Source organism: Panulirus ornatus, chromosome 18, assembly GCF_036320965.1.
Source record: "Panulirus ornatus isolate Po-2019 chromosome 18, ASM3632096v1, whole genome shotgun sequence".
Classification (NCBI taxonomy): domain Eukaryota; kingdom Metazoa; phylum Arthropoda; class Malacostraca; order Decapoda; family Palinuridae; genus Panulirus; species Panulirus ornatus.
The window spans coordinates 45474377-45498395 of NC_092241.1; the positions used below are offsets into that span (position 1 = coordinate 45474377).

The 24019-nt window shown below is 40.1% G+C and overlaps 2 protein-coding genes across 2 annotated transcripts in view; one reads left to right on the forward strand and one right to left on the reverse strand.

The window, feature by feature from the left end:
* The window catches only part of LOC139754939 (uncharacterized), a 43212-nt gene extending 35919 nt beyond the window's left edge, over positions 1-7293 (forward strand). Inside the window, exon 6 of the mRNA XM_071672758.1 lies at positions 2769-7293. Within this exon, the coding sequence (XP_071528859.1) occupies positions 2769-2960 (192 nt within the window). The 3' untranslated portion in view covers positions 2961-7293. The remainder of the gene's footprint in view (positions 1-2768) is intronic.
* A 2912-nt stretch (positions 7294-10205) lies between these two features.
* The window catches only part of LOC139755048 (uncharacterized), a 106127-nt gene continuing 92313 nt past the window's right edge, over positions 10206-24019 (reverse strand). The window contains exon 10 of the mRNA XM_071673046.1: positions 10206-17358. Within this exon, the coding sequence (XP_071529147.1) occupies positions 17121-17358 (238 nt within the window). The 3' untranslated portion in view covers positions 10206-17120. The remainder of the gene's footprint in view (positions 17359-24019) is intronic.

A 24019-nucleotide genomic window follows, 5' to 3' on the forward strand; every position in this document is an offset into this window, starting at 1 on the left:
GGACAAGTTAATTGGGAGGTAAGTTTGAATGGAGAAAAACTGAAGGAAGTGAAGTGTTTTAGCTAAAATATCTGGGAGTGGATTTAGCGGCATATGGAACCATGGAAGTGGAAATGAGTCACAGGTTGGGGGAGGGGGTGAAGGTTCTAGGAGTGTTGAAGAATGTGTGGAAGGCCAGAACATTATTTGGAGAGCAAAAATGGGTATGTTTGAAGGAATAGTGGTTCTAACAATGTTATATGGTTGCGAGTCATGGGTTATAGATAGGGTTGTGCGGAGGAGGGTGGATGTGTTGGAAATGAAATGTTTGAGAACAATGTACGGTGTGAGGTGGTTTGATCGAGTTAGTAATGAAAGGGTACGAGAGATTTGTGGTAATAAAAGGAGTGTGGTTGAGAGAGCAGAAGAGGGTGTATTGTAATGGTTTGGTCACATGGAGAGAATGAGAGGATATATGTGTCAGAGGTGGAGGGAACGAGAAATGGGAGACCAAATTGGAGGTGGAAGGATGGAGTGAAAAAGATTTTGAGTGATTGGGGCCTGAACATGCAGGAGGATGAAAGGCGTGCAAGGTATAGAGAGAATTGGAACGATGTGGTATACCGGGGTCGACGTGCTGTCAGTGGATTGAACCAGGGCATGTGAAGCGTCTTGGGCAAACCATGGAAAGTTTTGTGGGGTGTGGATGTGGAAAGGGAGCAGTGGTTTCGGTGCATTACACATAACAGCTAGAGACTGAGTGTGAACGAATGTGGCCTTTGTTGTCTTTTCCTAGCGCTGCCTCGCACGCGCGCAGGGGGGGGATGACATTTCATGTGGGTCGTTGTGGCAATGGGAATGCATGAGGGCAGCAAGTATGAATATACACGTGTGTTTATGTATATACATGTGTATGTGGGTGGGTTGGGCCATTCTTTTGTCTGTTTCCTTGCGCTAACGCAGGAGACAGCAATTAAGTATGATTAAAAAATGTATATGTCAAATATTTCTCCACTAACCCCTGTATAACTATCAGTGTTAACAAGGTGTTTTGTTTATGCATTTCTTATACTTGTGTTGCACTACACAAATGCCACGTATACCTTATAATTCCTCCCTTTTTGATGGGACAAGGACTTTGGGTTCACTCAGCCCCCCCTATCCTTCTCCTGTGTTAATATATTGCACCCACTCTATGGGGTGCCAATATGTGTGGATGTAACCAAGATGAGAAGAAAGGAGAGATAGGTAGTGTGTTTGAGGAAAGAAACCTGGATGTTCTGGCTCTGTGTGAAACAAAGCTCAAGGGTAAAGCTTAAGAATGGTTTGGAAACATTTTGGGAGTAGTCATGGGTTGGTGAGAGGACGAGAGCTAAAGAAGGAGTAGCACTACTCCTGAAGTTGGAGTTGTAGGAGTGTGTGATAGAGTGTAAGGAAGTAAATTCTAGATTGATGTGGGTAAGAAAGATCATGAGATGCAGGTGTTTTGTGGGCAGCTGAGCGAGTGTGTTAGCAGTTTTGGTGCACAAAATTGGGTATTAGTGATTGGCGATTTGAATGTGAAGTGAGATATGTGGCAGTTAAGGGTATAATTGGTGCACATGGGATATTTACTCTTGTGAATGGAAATGGTGGAGAGCTTGTGGATTTGTGATTGGGAATACCTGGCTTTGAAAAAGAAATATACACAAGTATACATATATGAGTAAGAGATGGTAAAAGGTCATTATTAGCTAACATAAATGATAGGCATGTAAAATAGAGACTTTTGGATGTAAATGTGCTGGAGAGGGGCAGCTGGCAGGATATCTGACATGATCACCATCTAGTGGAGGAGAAGGTGAAGATTTGTAGAAGTTTTCAAAAAAGAGAATGTAGAGAGAAGAGAGTGGTGAGAGTAAGTGAGCTTGGAAAGCAGACTTTTGTGAAGAAATATCAGGAAAGATTGAGTGTAGAATGGCAAGAGGTGAGAGAAAATGAGTAGAGTGGATAAGGAATGGGATGTATCTAGGGAAGGCTGATTAGAAAGGGTTGAGAGTGGTGGGATGAAGTAAAGTTGTTAGTGAAAGAGAAAAGAGAGGCATTTGGATGATACGAGGAAGGAGTGCAAATGACAGAGATGTATAAGAGAAAGCAGCAGGTCAAGAGGAAGGTGCAAGCATTGCAAAAGAGGGCAAATGAGAGTAAGGGAGAGAGCGTATCATTAAACTGAAGGGAGGATAAAAAGATGTTATGGAAGGAGGTAAATAATGTGTGAAAGACAAGAGGACAAACAGGAACATTGGAGAAGGGGGCAAGGGGAAAGTGATAACAGGTGGTGATGGAGTGAATATTTTGAAGGACTCTTGAATGTGTTTGATGATAGAGTGGCACTTGTGTTTTGGTTGGGGTGATGTGTGAAGCAAGAGTCCGGAAGAGTGGTTTGGGGAAGAGAGAAGAGGTGGTGAAAACCTTGCAGAAGATGAAATCCAGTGATGAAAGGAGTGGATGGTATTGCAGTTGAATTTATTAAAAAAAGGGGTGACTGTGTTGTTGCTTGGTTGTAAAGGATATTCCATGTTTGTTTGGATCACATTGAAGTGCCTGAGGATTGGCAGAATGCATGTATAGTGCCATTGTACAAAGGCAAAGGGGATAAAGGTGAGAGTTTAAACTACTTTTTTCAGTAGTGCATTTTGTTTTTTGTTTCCTCCATACCCACACACTTCTTAAATTGTTTAACATATACAGTTATGTCCTAAAATAGTACATATGAATATTCTGATTCAGTTTCATTTTATTTTTTCTAGGAAGAGAGCACTTCAATGGAAGGTCTATTGGATCGCCTGGTAACAAAGATGCTGCAAGACCAGAATGATCCTTATATTGACATTGTTGACCACATGAGAAATGATCACATAGCATTTTTATTGCGTGCTAATTTGATTGTGAGGCATGATCAAAATGTTTCAAAAATTAGATTTATAGATCCTAGAACTTAAGAGATGTATATGTGAGGATACTTTAAGTCTGTTTCAAGTGAGCATGAAATTTTAGTTGGTCAGTTTTTATTCAGCCTATGTTTCTGGGTTACTGCTATTTCTGCTTACCCATGACAGTACTTGTCTTGCTAACACTATATGCTTCCTTGCTTTTCTTTTCTTTTATCATCTAGATTTTTTCACCATGCCCTTCAGCCACACTTAGTTAATATAAGTTATACATTCTTAAATTGTGTCATGAAAGAGAAGTCCATAGAATGTATAAAGGAGAGTATCCTTTATCAGCATGTCACATAGCAGACAATAACGAGAGAGACTGATACACCATCATTGCTAGATATTGTAGCTTCCAAATTGAGCTTTGATATCAAATATGAATTCACCAATTGGAAAAAATTTTCATTTAATGAATGAGCCTTACTGTGTGATCAGTCATCTTGAGTTCTGCTGATATCTGTAAATCTCATGCTCAACATCTTAGGATGCCTTCTGCATCCCTCATAATCTAACCCACTTGGTGTCTTCCCTCAGAATGCGTCAATAAGTGCACATCAATTAATAATTTTCTCATTTACATCAACTAAATACTCATATTGTGCCTTTAAGCCCATACATGATGCATACCTAGTTGCTGAGCTTATTGGGCCGAGTCTGAATCTCCATGGCTGCCAACCATGTGACTCATTCCCAAACCACAGCAAACCACTTTTGTTCTACATGACTTACCACTGAGATGCAAGTCTTTTTTTTCTGCCTGTGGATTATAAAAAACACATTATAAAAAAATACTTTCACTACATGCATGTCTAACAGCAGAACATGAGTGATCTGCTCTCTGTAAGTGGGCAGTGAAAGGGATGGGTCATGGAAGCTTTTAGAGCCTTAGCAAGACTTTCTGTGCCATCAGCCAGTAAGAGGGTTAAAGAGGACACGAAATGGGGATCATAGGGGAAAGAGCACTCAAAGAGGGAATGTCCTCATGGCAGTTAAGCAGAGTTGAACAAGTTCAGTGAGAGATGGAGTTCCATGACCATAACATAGGTAATTATCCCGAAAGTTTTTGTGAAATCTACAAAGGACTTGAAATACGGTTACCATTGGGTACATATAGAGGAGAAAGATTTGCATTGATTGGTAAAATATGTTATAAGGCAAAAGAGTTTAGAGATGTTCTGTGGAATAGATATAGGCAGTACAAAAGCCAACCACCATTTCAAAAGTGAAAGAAAGAAAGAAAAAGAGTACTACAAATTAGGGAGGAGCAGAGAAAATTTGAATGTTATGGACTGCATTTTTTTTTTTTCCAAGCAATTAGTAAGTTTAGGAAAAGTGAATAAAGCAGTGGGATTTGAAGGGAATTTTATGAGGAAATATATGAGGAACTGAATAAAGTTCAAGTGTTCTCACCATGGACGCTATAGCTTGAACTCCAGCAAAATGGGATGGTGAAGAGGTTTAGGGAGTACTGAAATTGATAGGCAAGACAACAAGCATACTGGTTTCTTTGCCATAGACGATACCCATTGTGAACCCCAGTGCCTCACCCTTAACGGGCCACTTGCAGAAGGCAACCCTGGCACAGTGTTTCCAGAGGCTTCTCCCTAATGTTCCTACCGACTACTAGCAGCATACAACTCAAAATCAAATCCAAACATTTGTACATATACTCATAATCAAAACCAATTCTTTCGGCAAATCCTTTTGTTTTAAGCCTAGTGTTTCAACCTTCAAGACTTTTATAAGTTACTTTATAAGTTCCTTTCCATTTCCTCTCTCTCTTTTCTTATTCTTTCTTATACAGTAATTTTAAAACACCTTGACCCACAAAAATCTGAACGTATGTGCTGAAAGAAAATGCAGATATATTTAATAGGCCACTCAAAATGTCATGTTTGTTGCTGATGGAAAAGTGCCAGAGCAGTGGAAGAGAACAGATGTATTGCCAATCTTTAAGGAAAGAGATCTGGAAACACTGAACTGTAGACTGGTCTCTGCAATGAATGTGGTCTATAAAACAATATATAAGATATCAGAAAACAACAGACTGTGTTGACCTACAAAGTTTTGTATACAAACGTCATAAGCTTTTGTGACAAAGTGAGCTTTATCTCAGAAGAGTTGGATGGGTAGACTACAAGTTCCTGGATGGTCAGAAAATATTCCATGCTGTACCACATCAGGTGTTGGTAAAGACGCTAGATATACAAGCAGGAATAAGGGACAGACTCCTTCACTGGATTGAGGATTACCTCAGAAGAAGGAACAAAGGACTGGTTAGAAGAGCATTCTTGAGATGGGCTTAAGGTCTCCAGAGATGTGCTGCTGGGTTTGGCCTTGGGATGGTAGCTGTTCTTAGTACATGTGAATCATTTGCCTGATGGACTGGATTCTTATTTGAAAATTTTTGTGGATGAAGCCAAAGCCATAGGAAAAATAAAGAAAGATGATTACATTAGTTTACAAAGTGACATGCAAGAACTCCAAAATATGACTCATAAATAATGAGATGAACTTTGAGAAATGCAAAGTAATGAAGACAGGACATAGTAAAAGAAGGCCTTGGTGTGATTATTACCAAGTGGAAAATGAACAACTCATAATGTAAATAAAGACCTAGGAGTCATTGGTGTGCCTAACATGTTGCTTGACCTCTGCCTCTGGAAAATAGTTGAGACAAACTCTTCTGGCACATTTTAGAATTGCAACTAAGTACATGGATAAGAAAAAGTTTGGTAAATTACTCATAACATATATATTATTCATGTCTTAAGGCCTGTCTACACGAGCGGGCCTGATCGGCGGGTTTGCCCGATAACGGTCAAATTCTGGCGGGCCTGCCCGTGAATGTTGTCCACACGACCGAAGTGATGAACAGCCGGGCCTGCCTGACGATGTTGCCAATAGCGGGTGGAGTGCGGTACGAGAACCATGGTGCCTAGCATTGTTAAGGAAAAGATTTTGTGCTCTATGATAATAGCTTTGTGTTTCAAGAAGAAAAAGAAGAAAAGGATATGGTGTAAAGATTGGTTAAAGAAAAGAAGTATGTTTGGAAGCACTGCAACAATACTTCATGAACTACAAATTAGAGGAACACGACTTCAGAAATTACCTGAGGATGAGTGAATGCTTTACTTTCTTGCATTCACGCCGAAATTGGTTACGCAGCGTGTCTATTTTCTTTTTTATGTCATCCGTCATAATGGAAGTACCATGCTCTCTCATCTCCGCAGCAATAGCCTTCACTGCTGTTATGCGTTTGTCTCTGTTCTTATAGCATTTCAGCTTCACATTCCATAAACATGGATTCTTACGATAAAGGTCAATCAAAGTACTAGTAAGTGCTTTAGACAAAAAAATTGTTGGTGGCTCACTAGAGTTATCCTGGGCTGCCATCGTTAAATGTTCACTGTGCTACTATGCCGTGGGATGTGGGATGAAGGCCCGCTGTGGGTTCATGATATTATCTTGCGTCTGGCAGGGTAGAAACTCCAGCTACCGGGCACCAGTTCAGTGATTTCGCTCGGCGAGCTTTCGGGCAATTTGATCGTTTGCCCGTTAACGGACAAGCCCGCCGATCAGGCCCGCTCGTGTAGACAGGCCTTTATATGACATCAAAATTGGAACATGATTCTCAAGTCTTGCCACAGCAATTAACCCTCTGAGTGCATCATAGAATTTCAAGGTCTCAAAAAATGTAATTTTTCTTCAGAAAATTAAATTTGTTTTGATTTACTTTTCTTTTACTAGTAATATACAAATAAGATTTCCATATCTATTATTTGCATATCTGGGTTTTCATCTTAAATTTTTGTGAATATTTTTTCTTTTGATAAAAGTACTCTAGAAAAATTTTATTTGCCCAACCATACTTTTATGGGACCAAAATGAGTAATTCAAGCATTTGTAAAATTTTCATATTCAGATTGAAGTGAAATTGAGGGTTATGTTCAAGAAGTTCAGATATGAAGTGAAATTGAGGGTTATGTTCAAGAAGTTAAACTAGGTTAGGTTTGTTGTAATTTGTTAATAGGTAAAATGATGCATTATTTTATCCCACTATAATTTTTTATGAAAAGATTACAACCATATACATTAGGGTTTATACAAACATACATTAGGGTTTATTGTAATTTTTTTGGTAGGTAGAATAATGCTTTATTTTATCCCACTAGAATTTTTCTTATGAAAAGATTACAGAAATACACATTAGGGTTTGTTGTAATTTTTTTGGTAGGTAAAATAATGCATTATTTTATCCCACTAGAATTTTTTACAAAAAGATTACAAAAATATAAAATTATATTTACCAATGTTTAAAAAATTAAAGAAAAATTACCTTTGATTCATTTAGCAGTGGTTACATTTTCTTTATTACTTCTCACTGTGATACCCTCAAAACAAGGGATCACACAAAGGTTTCATTGTGTACAAAAAAACGATGTTTGCCTTTTACTCAAACCTTTCATTTTAACTTTACAATGAGATGACATTATACTGCATAAAGTGCAATTTGGCAGTCTCCTCAGCTGTTGGGTATAAACCTACTGTACTTCCTGGCATTTTATAAAGATTGGCAGAAAAAATTAAAGGGACAGCTTTCGGATGTAGACAAATGCTAATTATCATCTTGAAGGCATGGCAAAATGTGTGTATTCATTTATTTATTATACTTTGTTACTGTCTCCCAAATTAGCGAGGTAGTGCAAGGAAACATACGAAAAAACAGCCCAAAACACCCACATACACATGTATATACATACCTATAAATTTCAACATATACATACATAAACATATATACACATGTACATATTCATACTTGCTGCCTTCATCCATTCCCATCGCCACCCAGCCACACATGAAATCCCCCCCTATTACCACACCTCTCTCTTACCTTTTCATTACTTAGTCGATCAAACTACCACACACCACATATTGTCCAAACATCTCATTTCCAACACATCCACCCTCCTCTGCACTACCCTATCTAAAACCTACACCTTGCAACCACATAACATTGTTGGAACCACTACTCCTTCAAACATACCCATTTTTGCTTTCCAAGATACCATTCTTGCCTTCTTCACATTCTTCAACGCTCCCAGAATCTTCGCCCCCTCCCACACCCTGTGACTCACTTTTGCTTCCATCTGTTGCTAAATCCACTCCCAGATATCTAAAACACTTCACTTCCTCCAGTTTTTCTCCATTCAAACTTACCTCCCAATTGACTTGTCCCTCAACCATACTGAACCTAATAACCTTGCTCTTATTCACATTTACTCTCAGCTTTCTTCTTTCACACACTTTACCAAACTCAGTCACCAACTTCTGCAGTTTCTCACTCGAATCAGCCACTAGCGCTGTATCATCAGCGAACAACAACTGACTTTTCCCAAGCCCTCTCATATACAACAGACTGCATACTTATTCCTGTCTCCAAAACTCTTGGTTTCACCTCCCTAACAACCCCATCCATAAACAAATTAAACAACCACGGAGACATCATGCACCCCTGCTGCAAACCAACATTCACTGGGAACCAATCACTTTCCTCTCTTCCTACTCGTACACATGCCTTACATCCTCGATAAAAACTTTTCACTGCTTCTAGCAACTTACCTTCCACCCCATATAATCTTAATACCTTCCACAGAGCATCTCTATCAACTACCTTCCACAGAGCATCTCTATCAACTCTATCACATGCCTTTTCCAGATCCATAAATGCTACATACAAATCCATTTGTTTTTCTAAGTATTTCTCACATACATTCTTCGAAGCAAACACCTGATCCACCCATCCTCTACCACTTCTGAAACCACACTGCTCTTCCCCAATCTGATGCTCTGTACATGCCTTCACCCTCTCGATCAGTACCCTCTCATATAATTTCCAAGGAGTACTTAACAAACTTATACCTCAGTAATTTGAACACACCTTTATCCCCTTTGCCTTTGTACAATGGCACAATGCATGCATTCTGCCAATCCTCAGACACTTCACCATGAACCATACAAACACTGAATATCCTTACCAACCAGTCAACAACACAGTCACCCCCTTTTTCAATAAATTCCACTGCAATACCATCTAAACCCACCGCCTTGCCGGCTTTCATCTTCTACAAAGCTTTCACTACCTCTGCTCTGTTTACCAAACCATTCTCCCTGACTTTCTCACTTCGCACACCACCTCGACCAAAACACTCTTTTTCCCCCACTCTTATCATCAAACACATTCAACAAACCTTCAAAATACTCACTCCATCTCCTCACATCACCACTACTTGTTATTACCTCCCCATTAGCCCCTTCACCAATGTTCCCAATCTTGTCTTACACACTTTACCTCCTTCTGAAACATCTTTTTATTCTCCCTAAAATTTAACAATACTCTCGCACCCCAACTCTCATTTCCCTCTTTTTCACTTATTGCATCTTTCTCTAGACCTTCTGCTGCTTTCTTTTATACATCTAGTCATTTGCACTATTTCCCTGCAAAAATTGTCCAAATGCCTGTCTCTTTTTCTCTTTCACTAACAATCTTACTTCTTCATCCCACCACTCACTACCCTTTCTTATCTGCCCACCTCCCACATTTCTCATGCCACAAGCATCTTTTGCGCAAGCCATCACTGCTTCCCTAAACACATCCCAAACCTCCCCACTCCCCTTACATCATTTGCTCTCTGCCTTTTTCCATTCTGCACTCAATCTCTCCTGGTGCTTCCTCACACAAGTATCCTTTCCAAGCTCACTTACTCTCACCACTCTCTTCACCCCAATATTCTCTCCTTTTTTGAAAACCTCTACAAATCTTCACTTTCGCCTCCACAAGATAATGATCTGACATCCCTCTAGTTGTCCCTCTCAGCACATTAACATCCAAAAGTCTCACTTTCACACACCTATCAATTAGCACATAATCCAATAATGCTCTCTAGCCATCTCTCCTTACATATGTATACCTATGTATATCTCTCTTTTTAAACCAGGTATTCCCAATCACCAGTCCTTTTTCAGCACACAAATCTTCAAGTTCTTCACCATTTCCATTTACAGTACTGAACACCCCATGTACACCAATTATTCCCTCAACTGCCACATTACTCACCTTTGCATTCAAATCACTCAACACTATAACTCGGTCTCATGCATCAAAACTGCTAACACACTCACTCAGCTGCTCCCAAAACACTGCTTCTCCATCCACTTTCAGTTTTACCCATATCAATCTAGAGTTTACTCTTACACTCTTTCACATATTCCCACAACTCCTGCTTCAGGAGTAGTGCTACTCCTTCCTTTGCTCTTTTTCTCTCACCAACCCTGACTTTACTCCCAAAACATCCCCAAACCACTCTTCCCCTTTACCCTTGAGCTTCGTGTCACTCAAGAGCCAAAACATCCAGGTTCCTTTCCTCAAAGGTACTATATATCTCTCCTTTTTTCTCAATCACACACATTTAGACACCCCAGTCTAAGCCTTCGAGGAGGATGAGCACTCCCCACACGACTCTGTTTCCCCTTTTAGAAAGCTAAAATACAAGGATGGGAAAGTTTCTAGGCCCCCCCCCCCCTTCCCCTTTAGTCGCCTTCTATGACACACGGGGAATGCGTGGGAAGTATTCTTTCACCCCTATCCCCAGGGATAGTATTTCATATTTTGTCTCGTAATATTATTGTATACAAATGACATTCACAGGGGATATCTTGACATAAGTAACTTGCCTAATTTATTGTAAAATAATAGATAAGGAATCTATGGGTGGGCTGGTAAAGTGTAAAGGTGAGTTTGGTATTTTTCTAGTTACTGTTTTCATTGTCAGTGGAAGCAACCATTGTTGTAGGAAAGCACTTATAATATTCAGAAGCTGGTAGGTTGCACGGTTGAGGGGAATATTTCTGGCCACATTCAGTAAAATGTGGCCATAACACCAGAATACAGGATTAAGGTAAAAGTATTTAACTGAAATTTTAAGGGGAAGCAAATAAGGTGGTTTGGTCCCTGGATTATGAGAGATTAACTAGAATGAGAGGCTGAAGACTACAGGTTTGCTCATAATTGAAGAGAGGAAAGTAAAAGGTGACCTAGTTACAACCTTCAAGTTTCTAAATCAGTTAGATGACATTAACAGTGAACATAGTAACTAAAGATCATAACAAGAAGCATTTTTCAGCAAAACTATGGTGGATCGGTGGAAAAACTTAAGTGATGAAAATGAAAATGTTTTGTGATGGTAAAGAAAGATCAAGAGATGGGGTTCATGAGCACAGAATCTTCTTGTACTCTTACATAGTTACACATTCATAACTTATTGAGTATAATCTCTCTAAAGCATTGTTTCTGTTGACCATTTTGTCTGCCTTTGTGTTCCGCACCAAGAATCAATGACTGAAATATCCTTTGAATGTTTTGTCTTATTTCTGTAGCACTTTTATCAGTGAAATAGGCACCAGGTACAGAAAGAAATTAGTGTGCAAAATGAATTGGGTAACCTAATGAGCACATACATTAGAATATCACTGACCTCAATCATGGAATACATGTAGGAGAAAAATACTTGACATCAATACCCTCCACAACTAAGCTAAAAACTTCTTGGTCGATTTTTTAGCTAGCTGCCATAGCATAGTCACTCACAATAGCTTCATTTCTATGATACTTTACAAGGGAGTTCCCAAGGAGCAATTCTTTCTCCAACCCCCTTCAGTCTCTTCCTACACAATTTCCCATTACTTATACCAAAGCTCAAAATGAAAGTCCTTCCATATGCAGACAACCACAATCACATCAAAACACCCTAACACCACAGTAGCAACAACAAACAAACACAGCACATTACACAATTGGAACAATGGCTCACCCACAGAAGTCTTCTATCACTTTTAACCCCATATTGACAAATCCAGCTTACTCCCTCCAGTCAAATGGGCAATCACATCTTGATTAAAATGCAAACCATTCTAGGCATCACATACAACACATATGATATTTACTCCACACACCAATAGCACCAGGACAAAAGCAACTTGCAAACTAAATGCCCTCAGAGTACAAAGTGGCACTAGACCTTGACAAGAAAAAGTATTCCACAACATCTTTACAAACGGTTCATCCAATCTACTTTAAACTAGGCATCTCAAAAGCAGGTAAGACAAAGCTGCAAACCACACAAAACAGTTGCATTCAGAACAATCACTGGCTGCCTAGCAACCACAAACACTCAAAACCAATACAACAAAACAAAGATCCTCCCAATACAATCCTACCTCAACAAGCTCAGCACTCAATTCATGCAACAGCACTCGACACCCTCACACCCACACCACACTATATGACTAACCACCAAGCCCCAAAAGAAATAGAAAAGTTACCTCTGCCTCAGAGTTCAGCAATCTTTGCTCAGAGATCCCAACAAATGTAACACTGGTAAAACACATTCACACCAAAATAACTTGACAAGCACTAAACAACTGCCTTCTAAACAAAGTCTTAACTCCACCCCATTGGACATACGTCAATAAGAAGTAAGGCTTCTCAAACTTGAGTCACAGCTTTCTGTCTATGCTCTGGACATCACCCATCCCTAAAACTATAAACAACGTATCATCAAATCCCAAAACTCACCAAGCCTTTGATGCAACTTCAGCAAAAAGACAGCACTTACCACTCAGTTGCCCTACACTCTAGAGAAGCACAACATCAATACTTTTTATGAACTATGGTCCTGACTGGAAGACATGACTTGCTTCCTGTGCACTTAGGAACCTCATAATGACAGAAGGGAGCCCTGGAGCAGGAAGTATGTTAGTAGCAGCTGGATTGGATGGGATTGCATTTCACTACCTTAAAAGAAAAAAGGGTGAATGTGTTGTTGGTTGGTTAGTTAGGATTTTCATTATAGTATGTCTCAAGGTGAGGTGTCTCAGGATTGGCAGAATGCCTGTATAGTGCCATTGTATAAAGGCATGAGGCACAAGGGAAATTACAGACAAATTTGTTACTTGTTAACAATTTGCATGGTGGTTGCTAATGCTAATCACTTGGCTGTGATCACTCCTAATAGGGAAATTACTTCAATTACAAGTAACCAAATACCCTTCATCTCACATCCGTGAGCAATGGGGTCTCGTCTAATCCCATCAGGCTCATGGATGTCATTAGGGGCAATCACAGCTGAGCGGTTAGCGTTCCCGACTACCATGAAAAGGTCCTGGGTTCAAGTCCTGGCTGTTGGATGGTATCGTGTTCTACGAAAGTGCATGTTCATATGCACTATATTCGTATTCAAAAACCTCCATGTTTGTACAGTAAGGTTCTGTAAAGTGCTAGTTAGCTGCAGAGGCTGTTGTTTGAGTATGGGTTAGTGTGTGGGAGGAGAAAGGTGAGAGTAAGTGTGAATAAAAGCAAAATTATTAGGTTTAGCCACAAAGACAGGTTATTTAGAGTGTGAATTTGAATGAAGAGTTTAGATACCTGGGAATGGCTATGGCAGCAAATGGAATTACTGGAGCTGAGTGAGCCATAAAATGGGTGAGGGGGCAAAAGATCAGGGCACATTGAGGAACGTGTGAGAAGAGAGGTAAAGATGGCCCAGTGGTGTTCTTTGGGATGGATCTATGGTTCACTCATGTTTGGTGATGGAAGTAAGAGATGTATAGGGAAACAAGTATGACAATAGTGCTTTATTGGGTAATATACAGAGTAATGGAGCTATGGCACAGTGCTACAGATGTAAGATTGGGGTAAGAATGGTGTGGCATCAAGAGTCACAACAAGGTGTTACCAACGGTCGAAGAAGTGTCGAGGGTTCCTGAAGTCAGTATCATGGCTTATTTGTCTGTCATAAAGGCCCAAATGACAGCTTGACTATTGTCTTTTGATGATGCCTGTGTATAAAACAGGTAGGAAGGTCTGGTTATGAAGGCAGTGTAGGAGAAGCCATTTCCTATAGGAACAGAAGACATCATTGATTGGTGCAATATAGGGAAAGACAGTGCTTTGTCATTAAGGCCAAAGCTCACTGCTTAGGGTCAAAAGTCCCATACTCTGACCTTACTGTGCTGTTACATTGTGTGAAGTTAGGCTATCAGTGGGATGGGCCACCAAGCTGATTCCTTTAGGGATTAGGAGGTCAGGTGAGGTCACAAGTAGTGACCTGCCACCACATCAGGTTGCTGTCAGTAAGGTAACACTAATGAGTGACAATGGGCAAATCCAGTATTGCTATCTTACTCCCCTTCTTCCCCATTTTTATCAACAGGAAGGCTTGGATGATGATGAGGGACTAGCAGGGATGATATGGCCATAGGTAAGGTCAGCAGAGAGGTTCCATCATCCTCACTTAACTGTAGCATTACTGAATTAGTGATGCCACAAAGCCCCTATTCTCATCTGTTCCCTGTTGTTCATTGTTTGCTAAGCAGACTGGTTGGTAGTGTCTGGTGTACCTATCCGAGTCAAAATTCACCGTGATATAGGAAGACTGATGACTGAGAAGGGGAAAGCAGGTGCTTCAGGACTTGACATTGACTGAAGGTCAAATATACATACCTACACAGCTTTCCACGGTTTACCCCAGACACTTCACATGCCCTGATTCAATCCACTGACAGCACGTCAACCCCGGTATACCACATCGATCCAATTCACTCTATTCCTTGCCCTCCTGCATGTTCAGGCCCCGATCACACAAAATCTTTTTCACTCCATCTTTCCACCTCCAATTTGGTCTCCCACTTCTCCTCGCTCCCTCCACCTCCGACACATATATCCTCTTGGTCAATCTTTCCTCACTCATTCTCTCCATGTGCCCAAACCATTTCAAAACACCCTCTTCTGCTCTCTCAACCACGCTCTTTTTATTTCCACACATCTCTCTTACCCTTACGTTACTTACTCGATCAAACCACCTCACACCACACATTGTCCTCAAACATCTCATTTCCAGCAAATCCATCCTCCTGCGCACAACTCTATCCATAGCCCACGCCTCGCAACCATACAACATTGTTGGAACCACTATTCCTTCAAACATACCCATTTTTGCTTTCCGAGATAATGTTCTCGACTTCCACACATTCTTCAAGGCTCCCAGGATTTTCGCCCCCTCCCCCACCCTATGATCCACTTCCGCTTCCATGGTTCCATCCGCTGCCAGATCCACTCCCAGATATCTAAAACACTTTACTTCCTCCAGTTATTCTCCATTCAAACTTACCTCCCAATTGACTTGACCCTCAACCCTACTGTACCTAATTACCTTGCTCTTATTCACATTTACTCTTAACTTTCTTCTTTCACACACTTTACCAAACTCAGTCACCAGCTTCTGCAGTTTCTCACATGAATCAGCCACCAGCGCTGATTCATCAGCGAACAACAACTGACTCACTTCCCAAGCTCTCTCATCCACAACAGACTTCATACTTGCCCCTCTTTCCAAAACTCTTGCATTCACCTCCCTAACAACCCCATCCATAAACAAATTAAACAACCATGGAGACATCACACACCCCTGCCGCAAACCTACATTCACTGAGAACCAATCACTTTCCTCTCTTTCTTCACGTACACATGCCTTACATCCTCGATAAAAACTTTTCACTGCTTCTAACAACTTGCCTCCCACACCATATATTCTTAATACCTTCCACAGAGCATCTCTATCAACTCTATCATATGCCTTCTCCAGATCCATAAATGCTACATACAAATCCATTTGCTTTTCTAAGTATTTCTCACATACATTCTTCAAAGCAAACACCTGATCCACACATCCTCTACCACTTCTGAAACCACACTGCTCTTCCCCAATCTGATGCTCTGTACATGCCTTCACCCTCTCAATCAATACCCTCCCATATAATTTACCAGGAATACTCAACAAACTTATAATTCTGTAATTTGAGCACTCACTCTTATCCCCTTTGCCTTTGTACAATGGCACTATGCATGCATTACGCCAATCCTCAGGCACCTCACCATGAGTCATACATACTTTAAATAACCTTACCAACCAGTCAATAATACAGTCGCCCCCTTTTTTAATAAATTCCACTGCAATACCATCCAAACCTGCTGCCTTGCCGGCTTTCATCTTCCGCAAAGCTTTTACTACCTCTTCTCTGTTTACCAAATCATTTTCCCTAACCCTCTCACTTTGCACACCACCTCGACCAAAACACCCTATATCTGCCACTCTATCATCAAACACATTCAACAAACCTTCAAAATACTCACTCCATCTCCTTCTCACATCACCACTACTTGTTATCACCTCCCCATTTGCGCCCTTCACTGAAGTTCCCATTTGCTCCCTTGTCTTAAAAAAAATAAGGAGAAACCTGACAAAGAGAAAACAAGGTGGGACTATGAGGATGATCCTCACCAACAATTACCAGTTAAAGTTACACCGCTGTATGTCACTTTGGTATTTTCTAAAAGAACAGAAAGCTTTTAGTGTATCCATGTTATAAATAAGTGACTAAACTAATCAGGAAATCTAAAAGGTACTGTTTTTATCATGTAAAAATATGTATTTTATGTAAAAAAAAATTGTACTTTTTCATATTCTTGCCAATTCTCACTTAGTAAGGTAGTGGCCAGGAAGAAATTGCCTCATTTACTCACATCCACTCTCTAGCTGTCATGTATAAAACACCAAAAGCAGAGCCCCCTATCTACAACTAGGCCCCATAGACCTTTCTATGGTTTTCCCTGACCAATTCACTTGCCCTGGTGCAGCCCACTGACAGCACATCATCCCTTGTATATCACATCACTCCAGTTTGCTCTATCATTTGCAAGCCTTGCTCCCTCCAGCATGTTGAGGCCCCAAGCCTTCAAATTATCTTTCCCTTGATCCTGCTACCTCCTCCTTGGTTTTCCCATTTCCTTGCTTCCTGCACTTCTGTTTCCTTATTCCCTGCATTTCTGATATGTATAACCTATAAGACATTCTTTCCTCACTCACTCTCCATTTGTCAATTTAGAAATGCATGATCTATAGCTGTGTGACCATACTTAGATATTTCACAATGCTCTGTATGAATGATGAATTAAGAGGATGTAAAATATATCTAACAAAAACATTTGTGAGAATGCACTGGATGAATAAATAACATTTCTAAGTTGGGCACCTCTGTATGTGTAAATTAATCATATAACTGTTCCAGTTGTTTTTTAAGGCATAACTTTAGCTGTGATACTTGTTGGCGGGAGTGAGGTGTCATAGGAGCCAGTGAAGGACGCTCACAGTCACCAACCAACTCTGTGAATGGAGATTTATCTTTTGGTTCACTTCCAAACAAGAAATCCTCTTCATCCTCTGCTTGGGTCGACATCTGAGTTTTAAATCTCTTTACTGGAACAGTGGATGGTGTTTGGAATGACCTAATAAAGAAAAAAATAAGATGTTACACTCTGGAGATAGATTCATAGACACACACACAACACCATGAAATGCATTAACTCTCAGACTAATCTTAGAATAATCTGAAGAATATATGGGCAATTGTCACTGGGTGTGTCAACACCCTATGAACGCATGCAAGGAAACTAAGGTGACTTGATTAAGCTTTTTATAAAAAAAAACCTTGATGTCAATATAAAAAATGGCTTACTAGTTATACATACAGTGTACAGTAAAGTCTTTGCCACTCAGAGTATTTCATGCAAAAGGTTATTTGCTGCTGCAAATGAACCCATTATTTAGGACTTTTTTCTTGGGTTTCTACATTCTCTTAGATTACCATATTCCCCAGTCAGGAATGACCTAAACAAGCAATAGTAACCCAAATGGAAGAACATGACAGCTTAAAACATCCTGGAAAATACACACCAACTTGGCAAATCTATTATTCCCTATGAGCAGCTGATGAAAGCTCATAAGATACTCTGTCTGACATACATTATACAATGTTAACGTGTATGTTCTGAATATATGAGGTATGTTAATGTATACAATATGCACATAATAGCATGTTTGAGTAAAAATATATGCATGGTCTTCCATCAGGAAATATCCACTCTATTTCCGTTATTAAACCTCCCACAGTGAAAAAAAAAAGATAAAGGATAACTTTAAATATTTCTACTGCATGCAACAGTAAAGACAATGCACAAGAAAGTAGTATACTTAAATCTTTGTCAGTCTGGTAGGGTGTCAAAAGGATGAAGAGGAGGTTGGACAAGCAGCAGACACAGTGCATTCTCTTGTATTATATGTTTTTTATACCCTATGTGATTTCACTCTACGCATTTTTCTTCACACAAAAAAATTTGTTTATGTATATGATTACATGTACAACTAAACACTCATTTCACTCATAAATTATAATGTTTTCAGTTGTCAAAATTGCCTTCAAACATTCTATTTCTGTACTGTATCTGTATACTCATCATTTACACAAGCAGAGCTTTGTTTATGCACACGAGTAGATACAAGTACTTATTGATATCTAACATTTATATCTCTAGATACAAGTACTTATTGATATCTAACATCTATATCTCATGTTTCACCATCAAAATAACACAGGAGATATTCTAGTTCTATACTATTTTCTGTCATATCACTATCTTCCACTGTACCACAATCAGATTTATCAAATGGCCGACGTTCATCCATACTTCCTACCCTCACTCTTAACATTAGCAATGCTTACTGTTACACATGTTCTACATACATCTTTCTCTTCTCAATCTTTTTCACTTGAAAACTATGATGTATAGAAGTGCTTCTCTTCATTACTGTATTCATTATTTCAGGGCACAACTGAGTTTCCCACTGAAGTTTTTCATTTTAATGAAAAAAGAAAAAAAAAATATGAAAAGTGCAATATTTTCTCATCAAAATAACTTAAGTGATCCTTATTTGGGCAAACACATTGTTTATTGGGGTGGCCAATTCTGAGTATGCAATTGTTTTTACATTTTCCATGATTTCATTTATTAATTGCATGACTATGTGCTTACTCTCAAAACCATTAATTTTTCTTATGAATTAAGAATTAAGCACTACTAGTTTAAGAAAAAATATTTACCAGACTGGCTATATACTATAACAGCTTTCCTCAAGAAATGAACATCTACAGTACAAAATGAGACTAGGTAGAGCTACATTTTAAATAATTTATTATACTTTATCGCCATTTCCCACATCAGCAAAGTAGTGCCAGGAAACAGACAAATAACGACCCATCCACTCATATACACAAATACATAAATAGACGCACATACACACACATATACATACATAAACATATCAACATATACATACATAGACATATACATATATACACATGTACATATTCATACATCCTTGCCTTCATCCATTCCTGACACCACCCCACCCCACAGGAAACAGCATTGCCACCCCCTGCGCCAGCGAGGTAGTGCCAGGAAAAACAGACAAAAAAGGCCACATTTGTTCACAATCAGTCTCTATCTGCCATGTGTAATGCATCAAAACCACAGCTCCCTTTCCACATCCAGGCCCCACAAAACTTTCCATGGTTTACCCCAGATGCTTCACATGCTCTGGTTCAATCTAATGACAGCATGTCCACCCAAGAATAGCACATCATTCCAAATCACTCTATTCCTTGCACGCCTTTCACCCTCCTGTTTGTTCAAGCCCCAATTGCTCAAAATCTTTTTCACTCCATCCTTCCACCTCTAATTTGGTCTCCCAATTCTCCTCATTCCCTCTACCTCTGATACATATATCCTCTTTGTCAATCTTTCCTCACTCATTCTCTCCATGTGACCAAACCATTTCAACATACCCTTTTCTGCTCTCTCAACCACACTCTTTTTATTACCACACATCTCTCTTTCATTATTTACTTGATCAAACCACTTTCATTTCCAACACATCCACCCTCCTCTGCACAATCCTATCTATGGCCCATGCCTCGCAACCATATAATATTGTTGGAACCACTATTACTTCAAACATACCCATTTTTGCTCTCCGAGATAACGTTCTCACCTTCCACACATTCTTCAACACTCCCCGAACCTTCACCCCCTCCCCCACCCTGTGACTCACTCCCGCTTCCATGGTTCCATCCGATGCTAAATCCATTCCCAGATATCTAAAACACTTCACTTCTTCCAGTTTTTCTCCATTCAAACCTACCTAACAATTAACCTGTCAATCAACCCTACTGAACCTAATGACCTTGCTCTTTTTCACATTTATTCTTGGCTTTCTTCTTTCACACACTTTACCAAACCCAGTCACCAACCTTTCCAGTTTTTCACCAGAATCAGCCACCAGCACTGTATTGTCAGCAAACAACAACTGACTCACTTCCCAAGCCTTCTCATCCACAACAGACTGCATACTTGCCCCTCTCTCCAAAACTCTTGCATTCACCTCCCTAACAACCCCATCCATAAACAAATTAAACAACCATGGAGACATCATACACCCTTGCCGTAAAACGACATTCACTGGGAACCAATCACTTTCCTCTCTTCTTACATGTACACATGCCTTACATCCTTGGTAAAAACTTTTCACTGCTTCCAGCAACTTACCTCCCATACCATATACTCTTAATACCTTCTAAAGCATCTCTATCAACTCTATTACATACCTTCTCCTGATCCATAAATGCTACATACAAATCCATCTGTTTTTCTAAGCATTTCTCACATACATTCTTCAAAGCAAACACCTGATCCACACATCCTCTACCACTTCTGAAACCACTATGCTCTTTACCCCTCTCAGTCAATACTCTCCCATATAATTTCCCAAGAATACTAAACAAACCATACCTCTGTAATTTGAACATTCACCTGTATCCCCATTGCCTTTGTACAATGACACTATGCATGCATTCCGCCAATCTTCAGGCACTTCACCATGAACCATACATACAATGAATATCCTTACCAACCAATCAACAACACAGTCACCCCCCTTTTTTATAAATTCCACTGCAATACTATCCAAACCCGCTGCCTTATTGGCTTTCATCTTCCACAAAGCTTTCACTACCTCTTCTCTCTTTATCAAAGCATTCTCCCTGACCCTCTCACTTCATATACCACCTTGACCAAAACACCCTATATCTGCCACTCTATCATCAAACACATTCAACAAACCTTCAAAATACTCATTCCATCTCATTCTCACTTCACCACTACTTGTTATTACCTCCCCATTAGCCCCCTTCACTGATGTTCCCATTTGTTCTCTTGTCTTACGCACTTTATTTACCTCCTTCCAAAACATCTTTTTATTCTCCGTAAAATTTCATGATACTCTCTCATCCCAACTCTCATTTGCCCTCTTTTTCACCTCTTGCACCTTTTTCTTGACCTCCTACCACTTTCTTTTATACATCTCCCAGTCATTTGCAATATTTCCCTGCAAAAATCGTACAAATGCCTCCCTCTTCTCTTTCAATAACAATCTTACTCCTTCATCCCACCACTCACTACCCTTTCTAATCTGCCCACCTCCCACCTTTCTCATGCCACAAGCATCTTTTGTGAAAGACATCACTGCTTCCCTAAATACATCCCATTCCATCCCCCCCTCGCCTTACGCCATTTCCTCTCACCTTTTTCCATTCTGCACTCAATGTCTCCTGGAACTTCCTCACATGAGTCTCTTTTCCAAGCTAACTCACTCTCATCACTCTTCACCCCAACATTCTCTCTTCTTTACTGAAAACCTCTACAAAGCTTCACCTTCACCTCCACAAGATAATGATCAGACATCCCTCCAGCTGCAACTCTCAGCACATTAACATCCAAAAGTCTCTCCCTCACACGCCTATCAATTAACGTGTAATCCAATAATGCTCTCTGGCCGTCTTTCCTACATACATACGTATACTTTTCTATATCTCTCTTTTTAAACCAGGTATTCCTAATCACCAGTCCTTTTTTAAGATAAATCTACAAGCTTTTCACCATTTCCATTTACCACACAACACCACATGTACACCAATTATACCCTCAACTACCAAATTACTCACCTTTGCATTCAAATCCCCAATCACTATAACCTGGTCTCATGCATCAAAGCTGCTAACACACTCACTCAACTGCTCCCAAAACACTTGCCTCTCATGGTCTTTCTTCTCATGACCAGGTGCATAGGCACCAATAATCATCTCTCTCCATCCACTTTCAGTTTTACCCATATCAATGTGGAGTTTACTTTCTAACACTCTTTCACATATTCCCACAACTCCTGCTTCAGGAGTAGTGCTACTCCTTCCTTTCCTCTTGTCGTCTAAACCAACCCCAAGACATTCCCAAACCACTCTTCCCCTTTACCCTCGAACTTTGTTTCAGAGCCAAAATGTCTGGGTTCCTTTCCTCAAACATACTACCCATCTCTCCTTTTTCTCATCTTGGTTACATCCACACACATTCAGACACCCAAATCTGAGCTTCGAGGAGGATAAGCACTCCCTGCATGACTCCTTCTTCTGTTTCCTCTATTAGAAATTTCAAATACAAGGAAGGGAGGGTTTCTATTCTCCCACTCCCGCCCCCTTTAGTTGCCTTCTATGACATGTGGGGAATACGTGGGAAGTATTCTTCCCCAATCCCCAGGGATGTGGGTATATATATATATACAATTTTTTTTTTTATCATACTTTGTCGGTCTCCAGCGTTAGCAAGGTATTGTTAGAAAACAGACGAAAGAATGGCCCAACCCACCCACATACACATGTAGATAAAAACGCCCACACACGCACACATATACATACCTATACATTTCAACGTATATTTACATATACATATATACACATGTACATATTCATAACTGCTGCATTTATCCATTCCTGCTGCCATCCCACCACATATGAAACGGCACCCCCCCCTTATCCCCTTTGCTTTTGTACAGTGGCACTATGCATGCATTCCGCCAATCCTCAAGCACTTCACCATGAACCATACATACACTGAATATCTTCACCAACCAGTCAACAACACAGTCACCTATACACAGACATATACATGTATACATATGTACATATTTATACTTGCTGCCTTCATCCATTTCCGTCACCACTCCGCCAAACAAAATAGCAACCCCCGCCTCCCATATGCGCACGAGGTAGCGCTAAGAAAAGACAAAAAAAAAAGGCCACACTCTTTCACACTCAGTCTCTAGCTGTCATGTGTAATGCACCAAAACCACAGCTCCCTTTCCACATCCAGGCCCCACAAAACTTTCCATGGTTTATCCCAGACGCTTCACATGCCCTTGTTCAATCCATTGACAGCATGTTGGCCCTGGTATATCACATAGTTCCAATTCACTCATTCCTTGCATGCCTTTCACCATCCTGTATGTTCAGGCCCCAATCACTCAAATTCTTTTAAACTTCATCCTTCCACCTCCAATTTGGTCTCCTGCTTCTCCTTCCTTCCACCTGACACATATATCCTCTTTGTCAGTCTTTCCTCACTGATTCTCTCCATGTGTCCAAACCATTTTAACATACTCTCTTCTGCTCTCTCAACCACACTCTTTCTATTACCACACATCTCTCTTGCCCTTTCATTACTCACTCGATCAAACCACCTCACACCACCCACATATTGTCCTCAAACATTTCATTTCCAACACATCCACCCTCCTCCATAAAGCCCTATCTATAGCCCATGCCTCTCAACCATATAACATTGGTGGAACCACTATTCCTTCAAACATACCCATTTTTGCTCTCCAAGATAACGTTCTTGCCTTCCACACATTCTTCAACGCTCCCAGGACCTTCGCCCCTCCCCCATCCTGTGACTCACTTTCGCCTCCATGATTCCATCCACTGCTAAGTCCACTCCTAGATATCTAAAACACTTCACTTCCTCCAGTTTTTCTCCATTCAAACTTACCTCCCAAACAACTTGTCCCTCAACCCTACTGAACCTAATATAAACCTTGCTCTTATTCATATTTACTCTCAACTTTCTTCTTTCAAACACTTAACCAAACTCCGTCACCAGCTTCTGCAGTTTCTCAACTAAATCAGCCCTGAGCGCTGTGTCATCAGTGAAAAACAACTGACTC